At 44.6% G+C, this 23,882-nt stretch overlaps 1 protein-coding gene across 6 annotated transcripts in view; it reads left to right on the forward strand.

Moving 5' to 3' along the window:
* The window catches only part of il1rl2 (interleukin 1 receptor-like 2), a 35,661-nt gene extending 12,058 nt beyond the window's left edge, over positions 1 to 23,603 (forward strand). For 3 of the 6 annotated variants that reach the window (XM_054746626.2, XM_070544489.1, XM_054746625.2), the window contains exons 7-12: positions 400 to 526; positions 1,919 to 2,058; positions 2,160 to 2,303; positions 2,476 to 2,640; positions 3,142 to 3,330; positions 6,880 to 7,679. In XM_054746626.2, the coding sequence (XP_054602601.1) occupies positions 400 to 526; positions 1,919 to 2,058; positions 2,160 to 2,303; positions 2,476 to 2,640; positions 3,142 to 3,330; positions 6,880 to 7,070 (956 nt within the window). In that variant the 3' untranslated portion in view covers positions 7,071 to 7,679. Of the gene's footprint in view, positions 1 to 399; positions 527 to 1,918; positions 2,059 to 2,159; positions 2,304 to 2,475; positions 2,641 to 3,141; positions 3,331 to 6,879; positions 7,680 to 23,412 lie in introns of those variants that run through there. The other 3 variants (XM_070544488.1, XM_070544490.1, XM_054746627.2) reach the window with 3 other exon arrangements.
* The last annotated feature ends 279 nt before the right edge of the window (positions 23,604 to 23,882 follow it).

Below are 23,882 nucleotides of genomic sequence, written 5' to 3' on the forward strand. Positions count from 1 at the left end.
TTTTTTATTTTATTTTATTTTTTATTGTTTTTTGAATGCTTGTCCAGACGCCGGTTTTGACTACAGCTAAAAAACTAACGCGTTGCGCGGTACAGTCGGAATTTCCGTCTTTTTACTGATTGGTTATTGTTGAGCTGCCTAGTCCCGCCCCTCATGTGCCTCTCTGCCTGTGAGTTACCAGACTCTTTCTCTGTGCAAAACTAAACAGAGGACAAGTCTGGCAGGCCAGGCTATTGGGTCCCATTTTTAAAGTGTTTGGTATGACCCGACCAGGATTTGAAGCCTGATTCCCAGACCCAGGGAGGATTTTCTACCACAAGGCCAACCTAGTTTTCATCTTAATGATGTTTCTTTAGCTCCTCATTCAGAGTTTTTATGACGTCTGCCTGTTTTCATTAGGTGAACGAGCTGAGCTGCAGTGTTTAGTCTACACCGGCTTCAGTGAGGATCCAGAGATATTGATGTACTGGACCATCAATGGGATATACATCAGTGATTATGAAGAGCTGAATGAGACCTGGCACTTGTGAGTTTAATAATAAATTTGTTTTTCGGATGATATTGGTGGGGAGGAAGAAAAATACTCTTTGTTTCTCAATCTAAAGTTCAAACGCGGGTGTAATGTAGGGTTTTGTGTCTCTGTCTCATTCCCAAAGCCCTTAACAAGAGACGTCTGAGCATAATCTGAGCTGCCAACTGTAACTTTGTTCTCATCTTTATACAAGTTCTCCAGGGCAAAAAGCTTCTGATGGTTAAAGATCAGGGGTCTTATTTATCAAACACTGTAGAATCCTTACTAAAACCGTACTTAAGCTCAGCAAAAGGGGGTGGGGGTGGGGGATGTGGTGGCGGTGATGGGCCAGTGAAAACTCCGCTGGTGATCGATTCAGCAAAAGGGGTGTAAACAGCGGGAATTGCAGCAGGAGGGGGAGGAACCACGGGGAAAAAAATCACTGCTAGCAGGGGGGTGGCCCAACACAGCCTCAGTGACAATAATAATGATGATGGCTGGGTTAGTTTGGGAGAAGAGGAACAGTATTCCAAGTGGATCAGGCATTTTGATGAGCCAGTTGGATACTGTGGAGACAGGGATCTGTCAAATTCAGAACACATTGATTTTCTGTCAGTTTTTTTTTTTTGGATGAGGAATTCTGGACTCTCATCACAACTGAAACTAGCCGATATGCTCACCAGTATTTAGAGAGGGAGGAACTGAAATCTATCTCCAGATATAATGACTGGTACGATGTAACTGTCCCAGAAATGAAAGCGTTCTTTGCCATTCAGTTCTGTATGGGGCTTGTGGAAAAGCCTGAGATTGAGGATTATATATATATATATATATATATATATATATATATATATATATATATATATATATATATATATATATATATAAACAAAATAAGCCAAAGAAGGGATGAGTGAAATGTGTTCATGACGCTGAAGCACCAAAAACAGTGTTCTTGATTGATACGCAGTAAACGTTACAAAATACCAATAAAGTAATACATATTATATATATATATATATATATACATAGTTATATATGTCTACATAGGAATATGTATATTTGTATCATAAACAATATCAACACTAAGAAAATAAGACAAAAACATAAAAATCTACTAAAATCTGCAAATGTGATGCAATCCAAAATGGCTGCCACCTGATGACGTCACAATATGCAAATTATGTGAGTGAATTTGTTCCTATCACAAAATTTGGCTCATACTGAAGATTTTTCTAATTTACAATATTCCTCTATCTCTAACCATATTTAAGCTAAAGGCTCTTTAAATAGTGATATAAAAATTCATATTTTACTGAAAAAACGATAGCGCCTAAAGGGTTAAATCACACCACGTCATTATCCTCAAACCCTCCCCTGCCCCTGACTCTTCTTTGTGCCTTTTAGCGTTCATGACAGAGGAAAGGTGTATGGTCAGTCCAACCTGTCCATCTCTAAAGTCCTACATCAGTTCCTGAACGTCCCCATTCTTTGCCACATCTCGAGTCCAGCTGAAAAGAAGTTTGGTTTGGCTTGGCTACAGGAAGGTATTGTCCTCTTGCTGAAACTACAAAGATGTACTAAAGAAACCAGGAAGTTTATTTACAAGCATCCTAGCACTGAAGTTTGTTTATGTTTGTTTCTTCAGCCGACCTCAGTGATTTCTATTTGAGCATGATCCTGTTCCTCTCCGCTTCGCTGGTCATTCTGGTCCTGGCTGTCTCCTTTTACTGCCTTAAAGTCGACCTGGTTTTGGCCTACAGGAAACTGCTGAGACACTTTTCCACACAAGGTGAGCTTTATTTCATCAACCTTCTTTACAGTCATCAAAGCAAAAACAAATAAATAAATAAATAAATAAAACACGACTAAATAACAAAAATTCTTGGTTAAAAGCTGTGGAACAAAGAGAAAAAAGATAATAGAAAAAGCAACTTTAAAAAAATCATTTTGCATTTGATCAGTTTCAGATGGAAAACTTTACGACGCCTATGTGAGCGTCGTCCAATCAGACGTGTGGTGTTTGTGTGAAGCAGAGAGGTTTGCTCTGCAGGTCCTGCCTGAGGAGCTGGAGCAGAAACACGGTTACTCTCTGTTCATCCGAGGACGGGACGACTCCCCCGGAGAAGGTCAGGAGCTCGTCTGGGTCATATTGAAAGCTGATTGGGCAATAAAAATGTGTGGATGTTGAATAAAGATCACCAGTGATGGCTGGTATTGAACAAGTAGTAGTTAGAATAACTTCTGCAGAAGTCCTCACATGTGCCTGACACATGACAAAACATAACTATAAAAATCACAAAACTATTTGAGGTGAATAAAAATAAAATAATTAAAGTCAGAAACTGAGATAAAAAACTGAAAATAATCTTTTCTTCACTCTAGAGCAGATTGACAAATTTTAATGTCAGAGAAATCTAGTTTAATTACAAAAAGTAACAAAATAAAATACAAATACAGCAGCTTGTTAACAGATAATAAAGTTTGCTTCACAGCCGTGTTTATTGAGCAAGAACTGAAAGAACGGATTAGCCAGGAAAAGTAGGAGGCTCAGATTGTTGTGATTTTGCAGATTAGGTGTAATTTATGAGTCATTTCATGCTCTGTTCCACATCTGTAATCTCTTACAGCGGTGCATGACGTCATTGCCACTACGCTGCACCAGTGCCGCAGACTCATAATCATCTTGTCACCAGACATTAGAAAGGTGGAGACCGAGCTTTTACATGAGAACCAGAATCAACTCTGGTTTGAACTAAATCTGGGCCTCCATGATGCTTTGCTGAGAAATGATCCTAAAGTAATTCTGGTGGAAGTTGGTGAGGACAGATATTTTTTTCGTTTTTGCTTCTTTTTTTGTCTTTTTTTTGTGTGTCTTTTTTAATCTGAATAAAACCAACTGTAACGTTAATTTAATTGTAAAAAAAATCTGACTTACTATAAAATGATCCATCCATCCATCCATCCATTTTCAACCGCTTATCCAGAGTCGGGTCGCGGGGGCAGCAGCCTAAACCGGGACACCCAAACTTCCCTCTCCGCAGGCACTTGGGTCAGCTCTTCAAGGGGAATCCCAAGGCGTTCCCTGGCCCGCCAAAAGACATAGTCCCTCCAGCGTGTCCTGGGTCTTTCCTTGGGTTTCCTCCCAATTTGACGTGCCTGGAAAACCTTAACAGGGAGGCGTCCAGGAGGCATCCTGACCAGATGCTCGAGCCACCTCAACTGGCTCCTCTCGATGTGGAGGAGCAGCGGGTCTTCTCCGAGCCCCTCCCGGATGACCGAGCTTCTCACCCTATCTCTAAGGGAGAGCCCAGCCACCCTGTGGAGAAAACTCATTTCGGCCGTATCCGCGATCTCGTGCTTTTGGTCACTACCCAAAAGCTTGTGACCATAGGTGAGGGTAGGAACGTAGATGAACCGGTAAATCGAAAGCTTTGCCTTCCGGCTCAGTTCTCTCATCACCACGACAGACCGGTACAACGCCCGCATCACTGCAGAAGCAGCACCAATCCGCCTGTCGATCTCATGCTCCAGTTTTCCCTCACTCGTGAACAAGACCCCGAGATACTTAAACTCTTCCACTTGGGCCAGGACCTCATCCCTGACCCTTTTCCGAATCAAGACCACGGCCTCAGATTTAGAGGAGCTTATTATCATCCCAGCTGCTTCACACTCGGCTGCGAACCGCTCCAGCGAAAGCTGAAGATCACGTTCTGATGAAGCCAACGCTACCCCTATGATAGAGGGGGGCTTAAATGCCCCAACTTAAAGTGGCACTACTGGGCTGCACAGTTAAGGACTATTACAAATTCCTTTTCAGCCATAATCCCTCACATTGGGCAGAATAAGAGTCTCTAGATCTAAAGTTGTCATTCTTTTTGTATGTATACTTTGCAAAAGAAATTATTAAAACATACAAAAAATCCAATAGTGCAAAATATAACATTTTGGTTTTCAACAAAAAAGCATCTTAAAGAAGAAGAAGAATTGTCCCAATTTAGTCCCAAATGAGGAAACCAGCGATTTACACCAGGAAGAGCAGATGCCATATTTAAAAGCTGGTATCTCCAGTGAATTAAATCAGTTAAGGACTTATATTTGCAAAACGCTGATAATTTGATGTCTTTTGAACAGCTAAGGACTAAATATAGAACAGAAAAGAAACATTTTTTAACCCTTTGATGCATGAATTATGAAATCTTCAACCATGATTTTTTTTAACAATTTTTTTCAATCATCTTTAGGTGTGAATGAAACAAATTTTATATTTACATATTTTTTGTAAAATTTAATTTACAAATAATTTATTACATGTCCACCTCAGTGGACAGTGTGCAATTTGAACATGAAATATGTTGGCTTGATTTACTGAAGTACAAATGGAGGGGTTCAAATGCAATAAAGTCTTCAACAGCTGTGCTTAATAGCAAAAATAAATAAATAACTATTTTAAGTACCTGTCCACTGTAGTGACCATTATGCATCAAAGGGTTAAGTACCTTACAGCTCAGAAGTTTTCTAAAATCTAAGCAAAAAAGTGATGGTTTCAAGCCCTCCCTCACCACCTTGGAAGGAATGATGACAAATGAATAGTCTCGGACTGTTATCAGCTAATCGTGGAACATCACTCAGATGGAGCGAATGATAGAAGAGCAGCGTGGCAAGACGACCTCAGGCAAGAACTGAGTAGAGGACTGGGAGAAGACCTGTGGTGGAGCTCACACCAAGTTCATCAATACAGGGTTAAGATTAATTCAACATAAATATTTAATGCAGACATATGTCACCCCAGAGAGACTGAACAAATACAATAGCAATACACCAGATACATGTGCTAAATGCGCTGTTCATAAAGGGACACTGTATCATTGTGTTTGGGAGTGTACAGAAATCAAAAAGTTCTGGGACGAAGTAAGAATTGCTACTGAAAAAAATTATCAAAAAGGAGGTATCATTGGATGCTAAATTATTTCTAATAGGACTTTGCCCTAACGAATATGCTTATAGCAAATGTCAGCGTGTTTTCTGGATCTTAGTTTAATTGTGGCAAAAAATGTGTATAGCTATGGCAAGTGTATAGCTGTTTTATTTTCAAGAATAAAATATATTCTTGGAAAAAATAAAAACATAAGAATTAAAGTAAAACAATTTGAAAAAAATTAAACATGAGTGACACCACATGTGGCAATAAAAAAATCATGCATATAACTAGGGTTCAAATAACAGGGGAGCTAGGGGGAGCCTGGCTCCCCCAAAAGGGTGATGGATTCCCCCAGAAGCCCTCAACTGAAACACCCAGAGGAGCCCAAAAGAAAGACACACACACACACCTCTGTTATCACAGCATTCTCGTTGGGCTCCCCCAGAAGACTATGTGTAATTCAAACCCTGGATATAACAGTTTTGATCCTGTGGTGCATTGTGTTCGGCCACACGACAAAAGCTAGCCACATATGATCTCATTTCACTTCCTGGTCAGATCCCACATCTCACAAAGCGTCTTGAGATTAAACGTGACTTCAGAAGAAACAAACATGGCAGAAGACATGCATGCAGAATTCTTGTCTGAGCAGAACCTCCCTGAACCATCTACAGGTGGTTCAGAATGCCTGTGCTCGGCTTCTGACCAAGTCCTCCAAACACACCCACATCACCCCGCTTCTCCTCCAGCTTCACTGGCTGCCAGTCAACTTCAGGGTTCATTTCAAGATCCTGGTTCTGGTCTATAGGGCCTTACATGGACAATCACCATCTTACATTGGTGATCTTCTCAGTCCCTACACCCCCAGCAGGTCCCTGAGGTCCAGTGATCAAAGCCTACTGGTTGTGCAGCACCAGGCTAAAGACCAAAGGTGACAGATCATTCGCTGCTGTGGCCCCCAGACTCTGGAACTCTCTCCCCCTGAGCCTGAGATCAGTGGACTCAGTGGTCTCCTTTAAAAAGCAGCTGAAGACTCACCTGTTCAAGCTGGTTTTGGTGTGACCTGTTCATCCTCTTCCTCACTAGTTTCTTTTCATGCTGTTGTTTCTGCTAATTCTGTACATTTAACAGTCTGCATGCTTGTTTATCTTCATGACAAACATCCCACGCTAATTTTGGGCCAAGAAAATCCAAAACATTGAATATCTGCGATATGTGATGGAAATGAACCCAATGTCCTTCTGAGCAGGGCATTCCTAACACAGCACACAGTCAATTCTCCTTTGAAAATTTTAACAAGTTAGTTTGGAGCTAAATATTATAAATGTAACTGTTATGATTGACTTTACAGTTGGCTCTCTTGTAAAGATTTTCCTTTTTATGAAACACATTTTATGTACTTAAATGACTAATGACCATAAGGTCCTGCTTTTTATTTTTGTCCCAGATGGCCCGGTGGATTATTGTAACCTGCCAGAGTCGCTATGCTTTATTAAAAGAAAACAAGGAGCGCTGAAGTGGAAAAACAAGTTTTGTGGAGCAAACCAAACCACGACGTACTCAAAAAGTGTTTTCTGGAAGAAGCTAAGATATTGTATGCCTGCAGTAGGAACAGGAAACATCCAGTCTGCCGCCTAGAATTATCTAAAATACAACTTATATTGAAGTTTATAAATGTAATCCATCATGGATGTTAAGTTTACAGGGTGTTTCATCCTCCTTCTTGGAACAATTGAGATATGAACACATGAAGACCTGACTTGTTGATGTAAAGCAAATACTGACTTTTTTATTTTTTATTTTTTGGTTTGTTTACCAAGCATCTGAAGACACTGAAAGGACAATGCAGCTGATCTCTGACATGTATGAGTCAATGTGTAAAAGTTCAAAAGGCTTTCAGAACTAATCAGAAGTGTATTTAACATGTTAACTTATTTATGATTTTCTCTTTCCGCCAGTGGAAACTCCCTGCTGACAAGGGTATCTCATTAAATGTAAACCCCGAGAACAGAAAAAGGAAATTTTATGATGTATTTTCAACCTGTGACTTTTTAACCAAGCAGTTCCTTAAAACCATAAACAAACTTGTGCGTGAAGCCCTACTATGTAAGGTAAGATGTTTATGTCAGATCATGTAAAAATGGAAGAGTGTATCTGCAAAAACTGACTTTTGTTTTTATAAAACTCATTTAATCTTAGTTTTTATTTATATCATGAAATAAATAATAAAATAAGTTTCTGAACACATTAAAACTGCATATGAACTCTTCAAATGTTCAAAATAGAAATGTTTTCAATGAACAAAAAACAAACATATTTTCTATCATAGAAACATCAATCAATCAATCAATCAAAGCTTTATTTATAAAGCGCCTTCCGCAACCCTGTCAGGAAGCCCAAAGCGCTGAACATGGTACAGTTGTAAGTAATTATACTGAATAAATCAACAATAAAAGAAATTCAAATTACAAAATACAAATTACAAAATACAAAATGGAAATAGCAAGATAGATGAAACATTCCGGTAAAATACAAATGTGTGAAACACAATTGGATTGAGTGGATGGATTGAGTGTACCAATGAAAACTGTGGAATGGATTCAACATAATAGAGCGCCATAATCAAACATGTTCTGGAAACGCCAAGCGGAGGAGGTGTGTTTTTAGGTGATTCTTAAAGACTGGCAGAGAAGGGGACAGCCTAACTGAGGGTGGCAACTGGTTCCAGAGTAACGGTGCTAGGACTGAGAAAGCCCGGTCCCCACGGGTACGACACCTAGACCGAGGGACAGCGAGCAGGCCTTGGTCAGAGGAGCACAGAGCGCGTGATGGGGAATGTTTGTTCAGGAGTGTGGCCAGATAGGGGGGAGCACCACCCTGGAAGAAATGATAAACAAAGACGAGTATTTTGAATTGTGAGCGATACGAAATCGGAAGCCAGTGCAGGGAGGCCAGAACTGGGCTGATGTGGTCCCGTTTCCTGGTTCCAGTCAGGAACCTGGCAGCGCTGTTCTGCACAACCTGTAGGCGACGCAATGTTGACTGACACAACCCTGCATAGAGAGAGTTGCAGTAGTCAAGCCGAGAAATTACAAAGGCATGCAGTACCCGCTCCAGGTGGGCTCTCGACAGCATATGCTTGATTTTAGCAAGGCGTCTCAGGTGAAAGAAACTGGACCGGATCACAGAATTGATGTGAGCATCAAATTTAAGTCCTACATCAAGTTTCCCCCCCAAACTGGTAACAACTGGTTTTGAGTATGGAGAAAGAGGGCCAAGATCAGCATAACGATCCACATTCCTGCTGTTGGGGTGAAAAACAATGAGCTCTGTCTTTCCCTCATTCAGATGTAGATAGTTGGACATTAGCCAAGAATTCACCTCATTAACACAGGAGATAAAGGACTGAATAGAGTGACCTTTCTCCTGACACAATGGAGAATAAATCTGGCAATCGTCAGCATACAGATGGAATGATAGGCCATGTTTACGAAAGATTGACCCCAGAGGTAGCAGATAAATGGCAAACAAAAGTGGACCAAGGATCGACCCCTGCGGGACCCCCCACCGGAGCCCCTCCCAAGAAGAAAAAACATCACCCAGTTTAACACAGAATGTCCTGTTTTGGAGATACGATCTAAACCAGTCCGGAGCTGACCCTTTGATCCCAACCCATCGTTCCAAGCGATCAAGTAGAATCGCGTGGTCAACTGTGTCGAAGGCTGCTGTCAGGTCTAATAACAGAAGCAGCACAGATGTTCCGTGATCTAGTGATAGATAGATGTTGTCGTGTTTTTATCAAGGATTCCAGTGACACCTTGTCGAGCACACAAACTCCATCTTTTATTGAATCACTTCCTCTCCCTTCCCCTTCACAATAAAACCCAGTTACACTCAAACAGATTACACCACATCCTCCTTTCGCTGAAACATCAAACTTACAAGAACTTTGACTGCATATAAGAACACTGTACTTTTTTTTTTCTTAGAACCTTTCATAGAAACATGTTCAACTCTTCAGCTTATAAGAACTTTCCTTTTTTTTTTTTTTTCTTCACAAGTCCAGTCGTTGTGGTTTTATGACAACCCTACCAGCCCTAGTTCTAACAGGGCCTGCGTCTGCTATCTTAGGAGTCAGAGTAGTAGCCACCGATAGGTTTGAAGCAGGCAGGGCGTTCTCTGTTGGTCTGACTGGCGTGCTTGGGGTTTGTAACTTTGGAGTGGCATCTGGCAATGGCTGAAGGTGATGCCGGTTTCTCCTGATGGCTCCTGAAGGGGTCTCTACAATGTATGAGCGGGGTGTGGAGTGAGAGGATATGACAGTCCCTTCTCGTCTGGTGTCTGTAATCCACACTGGTTGCCCAGGAGAGAGCGGAGGAAGTTCTGTCACACGATGTCTCCTGTTGTACGCAGCACTGTCTTTCATTGCTCTCTCTCTCGCTTTTGTCAACACTGTAGTTCCATTCGGAAGGCTGGGATTGAGTAAAGAAGGAAGCTGGGGAACTGGCATGCGCAGTCTTCGTCCCATTAGTAGTTGCGCTGGGCTATATCCATTAGCCAATGGGGTCGCTCTGTAGGCTAGAAGTGCCAGATATGGGTCTTTTGCTTTCTTTAGTAGACTTTTCACAGTTTGGACATGACGCTCAGCCTCACCATTGCTTTGTGCAAATCCTGGAATGCTCATTACGTGCATGAACCCATAAGCTGCGGCAAAGTCTTTGAACTGTTGGCTTGAAAACTGAGGTCCGTTGTCGCTGTAGAGAAGCTCTGGAATCCCATGTCTGGAAAAGATTGACTTTAGATGCACTATAACATCCTCCGATCTTGTGGGAGTGAGTTTGGCTATTTCCACAAATTTAGAGTAGTAGTCCACCAGAAGCACATAGTTGCTGTTGTTAAACGTAAAAAGGTCAGCTCCAACTTTTTGCCATGGTCTCTCCGGGAGTTGACTTGGCATTAAAGGTTCCACTGGATTGGTACGCTCTTTGATGCATATGGTGCAATTTTTCACAAGGTCATTTATTTGCCCACTCAGACCGGGCCACCATACTGTCTCCCTGGCTCTCTCTCTGCATCTAGACATTCCTTGATGTCCCTCGTGTAGGGCAATGAGGACAGAGTGGCGCATAGCAGTAGGGATAACTAGTCTGGTGCCTTTGAGTAGCAGATTGTCGTGTACTGTTAATGTGTCTCTGTGTGGCCAATATGTTTTAATTGGGCCTGTGAGATGGCTGTATTCAGGCCAGCTGCTCTGACAAAAAGCCATGACATCTGAGCATATGCTGTCAGTTTTAAGCTGTTCCCTTAACTGTGTGATGTATGACGGGGTAGCAGGCATGCACTTGACTATTTCTTCCACATATATATTGGTGTCCTCCAGTAGTTCAGCTGTAGCCTTAGAATCAGGGTCATGGTCAACGGGTGCACGTGACAGCGCATCTGCTGTGAGGATTTCTTTGCCTGGAATGTGTGAGATGGTGTAACTGTACCTCATGAGCCTTAGGCGGAACCGTTGGATTCTGGGTGGAAGCTCAGTTAGAGCTTGCTGCCCTAGCAGGCTGACCAGTGGTTTGTGGTCCGTCTCTAGAGAGAAGTGTCTTCCGATAAGAAAATCTTTGAATCTCTCACAACCCCACGTTAGTCCAAGCGCCTCCTTCTCCACCTGTGCATACCTCTGTTCTGTTTCTGTTAAAGAACGAGACGCATATGCTACCGGTCTCCATTGCTCTCCCTCTTGTTGAAAGAGGACTGCTCCCAGTCCATAGGAGGAAGCATCTGCAGACAGTTTTAAGTCTTTATTTGGGTCATAGAGTGCAAGAATGGGAGTTGACGTCAGATCGCCTTTCAGCTGATTGAATGCTTTTTGCTGTGCGCAGCTCCAAACCCACTGATTTTTCTTCGAGAGCAGGTCTCTTAGGGGCTTGTCTTTTTCGGCCAGTCCTGGGATGAATTTGCCTAATTGGTTAACCATCCCGAGAAAGCTGCACACTTCACTGATGTTTGACGGCTCTTTCATTGCTGTGACCACTCTAATTTTTTCTGGGTCTGGCTGTACTCCCGCTGAAGACAAAACGTGTCCGAGGAACTTCACTTCCTGTTTACTCAGGTCACATTTCTCCAGGTTTAGAGTGACACCAGCCTCTTGCAGTTTATTGAGCACTGTGTGCAGCCGGGCGTTGTGCTCCTGCTGATCCTGTCCCCAAATGAGGATGTCATCCATGTGACAAACCACACCTGGCAGCCCATTAAGGATCACTGACATTCTACGCTGAAAATGTTCTGGGGCGGACGCTATTCCAAAGGGAAGTCTGTTGAAGTAGAAGCGCCCAAAGGGTGTGATAAATGTTGTGTAGTGTGCTGACTCTGGTGACAGCGGAACCTGCCAGAAGCCTCTGTTTGCGTCCAGCTTACTGAAGACTTTTGCTCCAGCCAGGGATCCAAGTGTCTGCTCAACAGAAGGCAGGATGTATTTTTCTCTGCACACTGCTTCATTGAGGTGAGTAAGGTCAACACAAATACGCACAGAGTCATTTTTTGTTGGCACAGGGACCATACCTGCACACCATTCTGTTGGTTCTTCAACTCTGCTGATTACTCCCATGGACTCCATTCTTTCCAGTTCTCGTTTCACCTTCCCTAACAAAGGGATGGGGACCCGTCTTGGGGTGGCCAGGGAAAAAGGCACAGCATTGGGTTTCAGCTTAATAGTGTAAGGTTGTTGCATTAAACCTAATCCCTGACACAGTTTTGGGTAGTTCTCGTTTAACACATTCATGTCAATACTGTCAGCTCTACACACAAGGTTTAGCTTTACACTTGCTGGCCTGCTTAACAGTGCTATGTGCAAATCTTTGATAATGTACACATTTTCCTGGATTTCCTGTTCACCTTTGCAAATTGTTTCTCTGCTCATTCCCAACACATCAAGTGGAGTGCCACCTGGACCAAACAATGGTCTATCTGGTTCACATAACCCTGTCTCATTTTGGTTTATGCAGTAATACATTTGGGCTGGGATAACAGAGACGTCAGCTCCTGTGTCTATCTTAAATCTAACCTTGTGGTTTCTGATAGTAAGGTCTGCATACCAAGGGTCTGAACCTGCGTCTACAGAACCAAGGAACACGGGTGTATCATCACATTCCTCTGTTTCTATCACATGCACAGATTTAACAGATTTACACACTTTACTGAAGTGTCCTCTTTTACCACATGAGTGACATATTGTCTCCTTTGCTGGGCATTGTCCTTTACCATGCGCAGGGGTTTTCCCACACCTGTAGCATGACCTCCCATTTGGTGTTTTATCTGTTGTTGTGTATTTACGTTCTCGTCTGGGCTTGAATGTTGAACGCTTTTGTTCCCTGTGCTTCGCTGTCACAGCATCTATCTCCAACTTATTTTCCCCTCTGATGTCCGTCTGTTGTTTTTTGATGACTTCCGACTGCCGGGCCTGATTAACCGCTTTCTCCAAAGTCAAATCTTTGTCCATCTGAAGTCTCTCTGCTAAGCTGATGTCCCTCAGTCCCACTACGAGGCGATCTCTTATTAACTCATCGTGCAGCGCCCCATACCCGCAGTTTTCAGCTAAAGCGTAAAGTGCGGTGACAAACGAGTCAACTGCCTCATTAGCTTGCTGTGTTCTTTGATTAAAGCGGGCTCTCTCGTAGATAATGTTTTTCCTGGGAACAAAGTATGTATCCAAAGCGTCTCTTACTGCTTGGTACTGCTGCCTTTGTATGTCCGATAAAGCTTGCCCTCTGAGGATATCATCTGCTTCATCCCCCATGCAGTAGATGAGTGTGTTTACCTGGTTAGCCTCTGAGCTAAGATGCAGGTTGCTAGCAAGTCGGAATCTTTCAAACCTTCTTATCCACTTTTCCCATTGCTGTGGCTTTGAGAAATCAAACTGCTCTGGAGGCTGGATGGTGAATGTGGCATTCGGGGGTGAGTTGACGTTCGCATTGTAGCTGCCGTTAGCTTGCTGGTGAGGCAGTGGCATGCGAGGCTGTGTAGCCGTTGCGCTAGCTCCCGCTTCTTCGTCCGACATCCTATCGTCTGGAGAAAAAAAACCTCTTTACCGCTCTCAGATCTGCTTGCTGTCACTCCCCGATGACAAGCGACTTACTGTGATCCCACTTCTGACACCATGTCGTGTTTTTATCAAGGATTCCAGTGACACCTTGTCGAGCACACAAACTCCATCTTTTATTGAATCACTTCCTCTCCCTTCCCCTTCACAATAAAACCCAGTTACACTCAAACAGATTACACCACAGATGTCATTTAGGACCCTCAGTAGAGCAGACTCTGTGCTATGGCCAGACCTGAACCCTGATTGGAAAACCTCAAACAGATCAGAGTCAGCTAAATGTGAGACCAGCTGCTGATAAATGACTTTCTCAAGCAGTTTAGATGTAAAGGGCAGGGTAGAGATAGGCCTGTAATTTTCGATCACAGAGACATCAGCACCAGGTTTCTTCAGGGTCGGCCGAATAACTGCTGCTTTCAAAGCAGCTGGGACCACACCTGTGCTGAGGCTCCCATTGATAATCTGACCAAGTGAAGGGCCAAGGCACGGAAAGGCAGCCTTCCAGAGACGAGGCGGTAGAACATCAAGTGGAGAGCCAGATGGCTTCTGCCTCGCAACTAGCTTATTCAGCTCAGAGTATGAAACAGTATTGAGGGAGCTCAGGGTGGGTGGTAATGGATGAACTGGAACAGGGTCAATAGAGTTACCAGAAATAGCGTGCCTGATACTTTATCAACAAAGAATTTGTGAAAAGCTTCAGAGTTTCCAGCAGCTGTAGGAGACATGGAGTTAGGCTCCTGATACACCAGAACTGAGTTTAGCGTTTTGAAGAGAATCTTAGGATTATTGGAGTTAGTTTCAATGATGTCTGCAAAATAGGCCATTCTGGCGGCCCTCACTGCATCCTGATAAGCAACAGAAGATGCTCTGAACAACTCACGCGAGACCTGTAGGCCATCCTTTTTCCACTTTCATCTTTCATCAACATCTTCAACTACAACTCTGTGCTAAGCTGGAAAGTCATCCTACACAAGTATAGTCTGGCCAAAAGTTTGGACACACCTTCTCCATCAATGTGTTGTCTGTATATAGATTCTTTATGTAGATTCTCACTGAAGGCCTCTCGATGAGCTTCAAGAGGTGGTCACCTAAAATGGTTTTCCAACAGTCTTAGGACTACCTCTTGAAGCTCAATGAGAGAATGCCAAGAGTGTGCAAAGCATTAATCAGAGCAAAGGGTGGCTTTTTTTTTGGAGAAAATAGAATATAAAACATGTTTTCAGTTAGTTCACGTTTTTTGGTTAAGTACATAAATCCACATGTGTTCATTCATAGTTTTGATGCCTTCAGTGAGAGTCTCCCAATGTAAATGGTCATGAAAATTGAACGAGAAGGTGTGTCCAAACTTTTGGCCTGTACTTTAGAATCTGACCACGACCCAGCTTAGTTGTGGGGCAGAATTTACGGTTGCAGTTCAAATTGTCTCTATTGAACAACGAATAACCTGATATACTCACCTCTTTATGGAGCCTAAGGTTACGTTCACACTGCAGGCAAAAGCGCATAAAATCCGCTTATTTTCCCCACATGCACGCCATATCTGATATTTTTTATGACGGTTTGAATGCGCAGATCCGATTTTTTTAAATGCGATCCGTGTCACTTGATTATGTGGGACTGATTCCGACACATATCTGATGTTTTTGAAACATGTCACTGAGTCAGCGGAGGTGAGCGTCGTGTGGATGTTCCTGAGGAGGAGCGCTGCCAGAAGGGTTAAGGAGTCTGACTGTATATCCTGTTTAAGGTTTAGGAATTAGAAATATAAGAAATAATGCGAACGGGACCTGGAGGTTCTGCTGGAGAGAAGCCTTTCACCAGTGGGGGGTGGGGGGGTCCGTGAATGAATTAATACCGGAACATTTTCAGTGAATAATAATTCATGGAGGCGGTGGGAACGAAGTAAAGTTGTTTACAGTTTTTAAAATAGTTCCCAGCCCAAAACGGAAGAATTAACAAGTGTGAAAGTTTTCACTGATAGTGTATCCAGAGGATCAGGATTACATCACAACTTCGCCACTCCTGGTTTCGGCTCCACTGTGACTTCTTGTTTTCTGCGTATGTGGGTCGCTTTGGGGCAGCGGAGCATTCACACTGGAGAGTTTGATGTCGCATTTCAGTCACAGTGTGAACAGCCACAAAAAAAAAAATCAGATTTACTCAAAAAATCAGAATTGAGCATCAAGGCCTGCAGTGTGAACGTAGCCTAAGTCACGCCCATTTACTTCCGGACCACGGGTTCTCGGAAGAATAAAGAAAGTGAATGCAAATCAATTTGGCTGAAAGCGTTATTTTCTATTTCTGCTTGTTATGTGCCATGGATTTCACATATAATGTCCATGAATTTTAAAGATGCATTGTGATAACAAGAACACGCTTATTTTTTAACAGGAAGTTACGTATTTTTAGTCTGGGACTACAAATGTGTTTCACGAAAGTAATGTCCTCGTACCAGGCGTTTTAACAAACTGATGAATCTCAAAGTGCGTGACAGGCGTGGGCGAAACACACATCATTACTTTTCATTTAAATAGTACAACATATGTGTGATCCAGGGTCTAAGGCAGGGCTATACAATTCTGGGCCTCTAGGGCTGGTATCCAGCACGTTTTTGTTTTAACCCTGCTTCAACCCACCTGATTTCAATTAGTAAAACCGACTTTTGCAGAGCCTGATGAGGTTGGTTCGCTGCAGTTTTTGACAATTAAAATTGCGCCCATATTTTCAAAGTTAAACACATTTCTTTTAACAACGGTAGTTTCTGCTTCAGCCCTCTCCCCCCTCCCTCTGCGCAGCGGCCGCAAACTCACTGATGCGCCTGCAGCCTCTCAGAGTTCCTGCTGCTCTAAACATTAAAATAATTACTTCATTTTCTGTTCCTCACTTCTGATTACCTTCAGTGGTGCCTGTTTGTTGCAACCACCAGGTACAAAAAAAACTTGTTTTATCCTACTATTTTTCTGTCCTGTCTCTTTTTATTATCTTCCTGCATCTCCTCTCAATCCTAAAGAGAAACTAGGCTACTACATGGGTTCATATATATTCACCTTATTATGAGTTACCTTTGAACTGCAGTTCTAAAAGATCTAACGACCGCAAAAACAACGGGGTGCGCGCCGGCCGCATGGTGAGGTGCGTCACCGGAGGACAAGATGATGTGCCCCGCTCCACAGCAGCGAAACGCATCAGGCACAAATAAAAGACAGAAAACATAAAAGGAAATGAGCCAACATGAACGATAGCGTGTTAAATTAGTTTTTGAGGTGGCGACACCTAATTTGATGTTACTGTGGCCATGCTCAGGACGCAGATGTCTGGAGCGCGCCAACAATCAGAGCTTTGCATGCGCAAGCTGGTTAAGATTAGGATGGGGGTGAGAGGAAGGTTGAATTGCAAGAGGGTAAAGGTCACAATTTGGTTAAATGTCCGTTTTACAGCGGGTGTCAGTACCGAATTTCTGGCACAGCGCGTTGCCTCCCGACGCGAAGGAGCTCCTCACCTGCTGTCTTTTCCGAGGACTGCATCTTGCCGGTCATTGTCACGTGACAGCGACTAGTCGATGACAGGCATAAAAAGTCACTACAGAGCAGTTAAGTCGACTGGTTATACAACCCCTAGCGTCCGCATCACTGCAGACGCTGAACCAATCTGCCTGTCGATCTCCCGATCCCTCCTACCCTCACTCGTGAACAAGACCCCGAGATACTTAAACTCCTCCACTTGAGGTAGGACCTCTTTCCCGACCCGGAGTCAGCAAGCCACCCATTCCCGGTCGAGAACCATGGACTCAGATTTGGAGGTGCTGATCCTCATCCCAGCTGTTTCACACTCAGCTGCGAACCTACCCAGCAAGAGCTGAAGGTCAGAGCTGGATGAAGCTAGGAGGACCACATCATCCGCAAAAAGCAGAGACGAGATTCTCCTGCCACCAAACTCGACACATTCCACACCACGGCTGTGCCTAGAAATTCTGTCCATAAAAGTTATGAACAGAACCACTGACAAAGGGCAGCCCTGGCGGAGTCCAACCCTCACCGGTAACAGGTCTGACTTACTACCGGCTATGCGGACCAAACTCACGCTCCTCTGATAAAGGGACTGAATGGCCCTTAACAACAAGCCACCCACCCTATACTCCTGGAGCATCCCCTACAGGGTGCCCCTGGGGGACACGGTCATAAACCTTCTCCAAATCCACAAAACACATGTGGATTGGTTGAGCAAACATCCATGCCCCTCCATCACACTTGCAAGGGTATAGAGCTGGTCCACAGTTCCACGGCCAGGACGAAAACCACATTGCTCTGCCTCAATCTGAGTTTCAACTATCGATCGGACCCTCCTCTCCAGTACCTTGGAGTAGACCTTTCCAGGGAGGCTGAGGAGTGTGATCCCCATATAGTTGGAACACGCTCTCCGGTCACCATTCTTAAAGATGGGGACCACCACCCCGGTCTGCCACTCCACAGGAACTGCCCCCAATGACCACGCAATGTTGCAGAGACGTGTCAACCACAACAGCCCTACCACATCCACAGCCTTGAGATACCCAGGACGAATCTCATCCACCTCCGGTGCTCTGCCGCTGTGTAGTTGTTTGACTACCTCAACAACTTCTGCCCCAGAGATTGGACAGTCCATCACCAGGTCTCCCGGCTCTGGCTCCTCCTCGGAATGTGCGTAGGTGGGATTGAGGAGCTCCTCAAAGTATTCCTTCCACCGCCCGACTATAGCCCCAGTTGACATCAGCAGCTCCCCATTCCCACTGTAAACAGTGTGAGTGAGTTGCTGCCTCCCTCTCCTGAGGTGCCGGACAGTTTGCCAGAACCTCTTTGGCGCTGATCAATAGTCTTTCTCCACGGCCTCACCAAACTCCTCCCACGCCCGAGATTTTGCCTCGGCAACTGCCACTGCTGCACCCCGCTTGGCTACCTGGTGCCCGTCTGCTGCCTGTGGAGACCCACAGACCAGCCACGCCCTGTAGGCCTCCTTCTTCAGCCTGACGGCTCCCCAAACCTCTGGTGTCCACCAGCGGGTACAGGGGTTGCCACCACAACTGGAACCGACTACCTTGCGACCACAGCTAGCAACAGCCGCATCAACAATCGCAGAGTGGAACAAGGCCCACTCGGAGTCGATGTCCACCACTGCTCTCGGGACGTGGTCAAAGCTCTGCCGGAGGTGGGAGTTGAAGACTGTCTTGACAGGTTTTTCTACCAAGCATTCCCAGCAGACCCTTACTATGTGTTTGGGTCTGCCAGGTCTATGCGGCATCTTCCCCTGCCATCTGATCCAAGTCAGCACCAGGTGGTGATCAGTTGACAGCTCCGCTCCTCTCTTCACTCGGGTGTCCAAAACATATGGCCTCAGGTCAGTTGATATGACTACAAAGTCTATCATCGACCTGCGACCTAGGCTGCCCTGGTACCAAGTGTACCGATGGATATCCTTATGTTCGAACATGGTGTTCGTTATGGCCAAACTGCAGCTTGCACAGAAGTCCAATAACGAAACACCATTCGAGTTCAGATCAGGCGGGCCATTCCTCCCACTCACACCCCTCCAGGTCATGCTGTCATTGCCCACGTGAGCATTGAAGTCCCCCAGCAGGACAACAGAGTCCCCTGATGGAGCACTCGTCCCAGGAACTCCAAAAAGGGTGGGTAATCTGACCTGATATTTGGCCTATAAGCACAAACAACAGTCAGGACCCGTCCCCCGACCCGAAGGAACAGGGAAGCTACCCTCTCGCCCCCCGGGGTAAACCCCAACACACAGGCAGAGAGTCTTGAGGCTAACAAAAAGCCAACCCCAGCCCCCCCGCCTCTCACCCGGAGCAACTCCAGCAAAGGAGAGTGTCCAAACCCTCTCAAGGACTTGGGTTCCAGAGCCAATGCTATGTGTCGAGGTGAGTCCGACTTTATCACCGAGGTGGCGTTCTATGTCCCAATAACCAGTTTCCTTGTCTGGGGATCGGACCGCCAAGGCTCCCGCCTCGGTCTGCCACCCGATACACACTGCACCGGATCCTTCATGTTCCTCCTGCGGGTGGTGGGTCCACAGTTGGATGAGCCCATGTATCCGGTTCGGGCTGGGCCCGGCCGGGCCCCATGGGCGAAAGCCTGGCCACCAGGCACTCGCTCACGGGCCCATACCCCAGGCCTGGCTCCAGGGTAGGACCCCGGTAACCCTCTGGGCCGGGTACTCCGACTCTTTGTTTTTACATCCATGAAAGATCTTCTGAACCGTTCTTTGTCTCACCCGTCACCTAAGACCCATTTGTCATGGGAGACCCTACCAAGGGTACAAAGTGCCCCAGACAACATAGCTCCTAGGATCATTAGGGCACTTAAACTCCTCCACCACGATAAGGTGTCGGTTCAAGGAGGAGGTCCTGGTCAAGACAATCTCCTGAACTCCAAACTGAAGGTCAGAATGGAAAAGAAAGGTGATTTAGGGTATATTGAGCGTGGCATGGTTGCTGGTGCCAGACGGGCCAGTCTGAGTACTTCACAATCTGCTCAATTTCAGGGATTTTCACACACAACCATTTCTAGGGTTTACAAAGAATGGTGTGAAAAGGGAAAAACATCCCATATGCGGCAGTCCTGTGGGCAAAAATGCCTTGTTGATGCTAGAGGTCAGACGAGAATAGGCTGACTGATTCAAGCTGATAGAAGAACAACTTTGACTGAAATAAGCACTCATTACAACCGAGGAATGCAGCAAAGCATTTGTGAAGCCACAACATGCACAACCTTGAGGCCGAGGGCCTACAACAGCAGAAGACCCCACTGGGTACCACTCATCTCCACTACAAATAGGAAAAAGAGGCTACAATTTGCACCAGTTCACCAAAATTGGACAGTTGAAGACTGGAAAAATGTTGTCTGGTCTGATGAATCTCGATTTCTGTTGAGACATTCAAATGGTAGAGTCAGAATTTGGCGTAAACAGAATGAGAACAAGGATCCATCATGCTTTGTTAGCATTGTGCAGGCTGCTGGTGGTGGCTGCCTCCAACATGCCTCCATCTAAAAGGCTAGGTTATCCAGAGTTATCTCTGTAGATATGTTGCTATAGAGTTCCGGGAGTTGACGTCACTTCTCCCGGCATGCAACAGTTCAGATCGAAAAGGTGCCATATTGGCAGGCAGAAGCCCGCAGCTGGACTATTTGTTATTGTCAGAAAACTCAATCAAACGGGAAAGATGGTAGACTCCTGTTGTGCCCCAGGATGCAGAACAGATGCAGACGACATAAGGAATGAGCCATCTACAGGATTCCCCAAGATCTGGAACGCCGCAAACGTTGGATCATTGTAATAAAACGTGCTAGTGACCGGGCTAAAATGAAACTGTGGGATCCCGAGAGTAAAGGTTTTCGCTTATGCGGCGACCACTTCATATCAGGTACGTCAACCAACGTTTCTTCAACTGTGTATGGTATTTATTTTAAATACTTTTATTACGATTCTTAGTGGGCTTCCTAAACTTATTTTGGCGTGGCTTTTTCTGTCTTATTACTCACAGCAACAAGTAAACAACACGTAAAACGTTGCCTCGTGAGTTCTGCATGCTGCCGTTTACGTGTTTCATGATCACAGCAATTAACCGGCTAAGCTGTATTTAATTTTTAAGCAATGGTTGATCAATTGTCAGATCATACATAAAAAGCACTTTGGATTGCTATTATCGGTCTCACCGAGACAGATCTCAGACAGACCCTGAGAAGCCCCTGCCTGACATATTTATTTTATTCAACGGAAAAAAAATCAGACTAGTGATTTCTCTTGGCGTTCAGTTTATACACTCAAACAGCACAGCACTCTATTTAAACTACTTACATGTAAATCTATGTTATTTGTCCATCCATCCATCCATTTTCATCCGCTTATCCAGAGTCGGGTTGCGGGGCCAGTAGCGTCGAGAGGCCCAGACTTCCCTCTCCCCAGCCACTTGGGCCAGCTCCGTCTGTGTGTGTGTGTGTGTGTCTGTGTCTGCTCTGTCTTCTCAATCCCCAGTGAGCCGTGGTGGATGGCTACTTATACTGAGCCAGGATCCCCTGGAGGTTTCTTCCTGTTAAAAGAGAGTTTTTTTCTCCACTGTCGCTGCATGCTTGCAAAGTATGAAGATTGCTGAATTTGGGTGTGTTTTTGACCATTCATGTCGCTTGAAGGTCACTCAAAAATGGTTTTTATCACTTAAGAAATATTTCCAATCTGTGAAGGTTGGTGTCAAAACATGAACTTGAAATGGTTATCAACTCCTTTATCTCCTCCCGTCTAGATTGCTGTAACACAGTTTTCAAATGAAAATGCCCATGACTGCCTTCAGTTGGTCCAGATCTCTGCAGCGAGGCTCTTAACTGGAGAAAACAGAACAGCTCACATCACTCCTATTCTAAAGTCTCTGCACTGGTTACCCGTTAACTTTAGAGTTCATTTTAGAATCCTGATTATAACTTTCAGCGCTCTACATGGTCAAGCTCCTCCCTATATTACTGAATTGTTAAAGCCTTATGCTCCAACCCGAGCCCTCAGGTCCACCCACAAGAACCTTCTATAAGTTCCAAAGACCAGATATAAAAGTCGAGGTGATTGGTCTTTCTAGGCTGTTACACTCCATCTTTGAAATGATCTTCATTTATCCTTACGTAGTATTGACAGTCTGGATCCTTTTAAAAACAGCTAAAGACCCTTTTATTTAAAGCTTCTTTCACATAAATCTTTTGTTTTCTTATTTTTAACTCCATCCATCCATCCATCCATCCATTTTCATCCACTTATCCGGAGTCGAGTTGCGGGAGCATTAGCCTAAGTTGAGAGGCCCAGACTTCCCTCTCCCCAGCAACCTGGGCCAGTTCCTCTGGGGGAATCCTAAGGTGTTCCCTGGCCAGGTGAGAGACATAGTCCCTCCAGCGTGTCCTGGGTCTCCCTTTAGGTCTCCTCCCAGTTGGACGTGCCCGGAAAACCTCACCAGGGAGGCGTCCAGGAGGCATCCTGACCAGATGCCGGAGCCACCTCAACTGGCTCCTCTTGATGTGGAGGAGCAGCGGGTCTACTCCGAGCCCCTCCCGAATGACCGAGCTTCTCAACCTATCTCTAAGGGAGAGCCCAGCCACTCTTCGGAGAAAACTCATTTTGGCCGCTTGTATCTGCAATCTCGTTCTTTTGGTCACTACCCAAAGCTCATGACCATAGGTGAGGGTAGGAACGTAGATCGTCCGGTAAATCAAGAGCTTCGCCTTCTGACTCAGCTCTCTCTTCACCATGAAAGACCGGTACAACGCCCGCATCACTGCAGATGCAGCACCAATCCGCCTATCGGTCTCATGCTCCAGTTTTTCCCCACTTGTGAACAAGACCCTGAGATACTTAAACTCCTCCACTTGGGGCAGGACCTCAACCCTGACCCGAAGAAGGCATTCTACCCTTTTCCAACTTCCAACAATCATCCCCCCCCCCCCCCCCCCCTCCGAGTTTGAGCCGTGTATTTAAGATCTGAAATAAGTCATGAAGTAATAAACATTTATGTTGATTCATTCATTACTATAAAGCAGTCAAGGCATTATCAAATCACTTTAGATAAAACAATTTTTGTAGGTAATGTAATTGTAATTCATCTGTAAAGTGAAGAAAGCATTCTATAGGACAAATATGAGAATCGTTTTGTTAAATGAGAAAAGTCTCTCTCCTGAATAGACTTGTGAGTTGCAGGCCAGATAAGGGAGTCAGGAGATGGAATATTATTATGGCTTCCTCCTCTTGCAAGGTTGTAGACAGCCTATGTCTTGGTGGAAAGCACACAGTTAACCCTTGGCCCACTGATGAAGCAGGCTGTGGAAAAATCAATTTCTGGTGACCTCTGACATACAAGGTCTGTCCTAGGCTACAGCTGCATTGACCTTGGACCTCAGAAAACACAATGGACCAACACCAGCAGATGGCATGGCACCCCAAACCATCACTGGGTGTGGAAACTACACTGGAGCAACGTGGATTCTGTGCTCCTCCCCACTTCCTCCAGACTCTGGGACCTTGATTTCCAAGGGAAATGCAAAATTGACTTTCATCAATGAACATAACTTTGGACCACTCAGCAGTAATCCAGTCCTTTTTGTCTGCAGGTGAGACGCTTCTGTCATCATCTCTCTTCTGACATTATTGCGTCTTGTCTTTTTGTTTTTCGCATTGGTCTTAATTGACATTCTAATATTCTGAGATACTGAATTTGGGATTTTCATTTGCCTTGAATTATAATCATCAAAATTACAAAATAAACATATCAAATATATCAGTCAGTGTCTAATAAATGAATCTAATGTACACGTTTCACTTTTTGAAAGGAGTTACTGACA

The sequence above is a fragment of the Nothobranchius furzeri genome, chromosome 14 (assembly GCF_043380555.1).
Source record: "Nothobranchius furzeri strain GRZ-AD chromosome 14, NfurGRZ-RIMD1, whole genome shotgun sequence".
Classification (NCBI taxonomy): domain Eukaryota; kingdom Metazoa; phylum Chordata; class Actinopteri; order Cyprinodontiformes; family Nothobranchiidae; genus Nothobranchius; species Nothobranchius furzeri.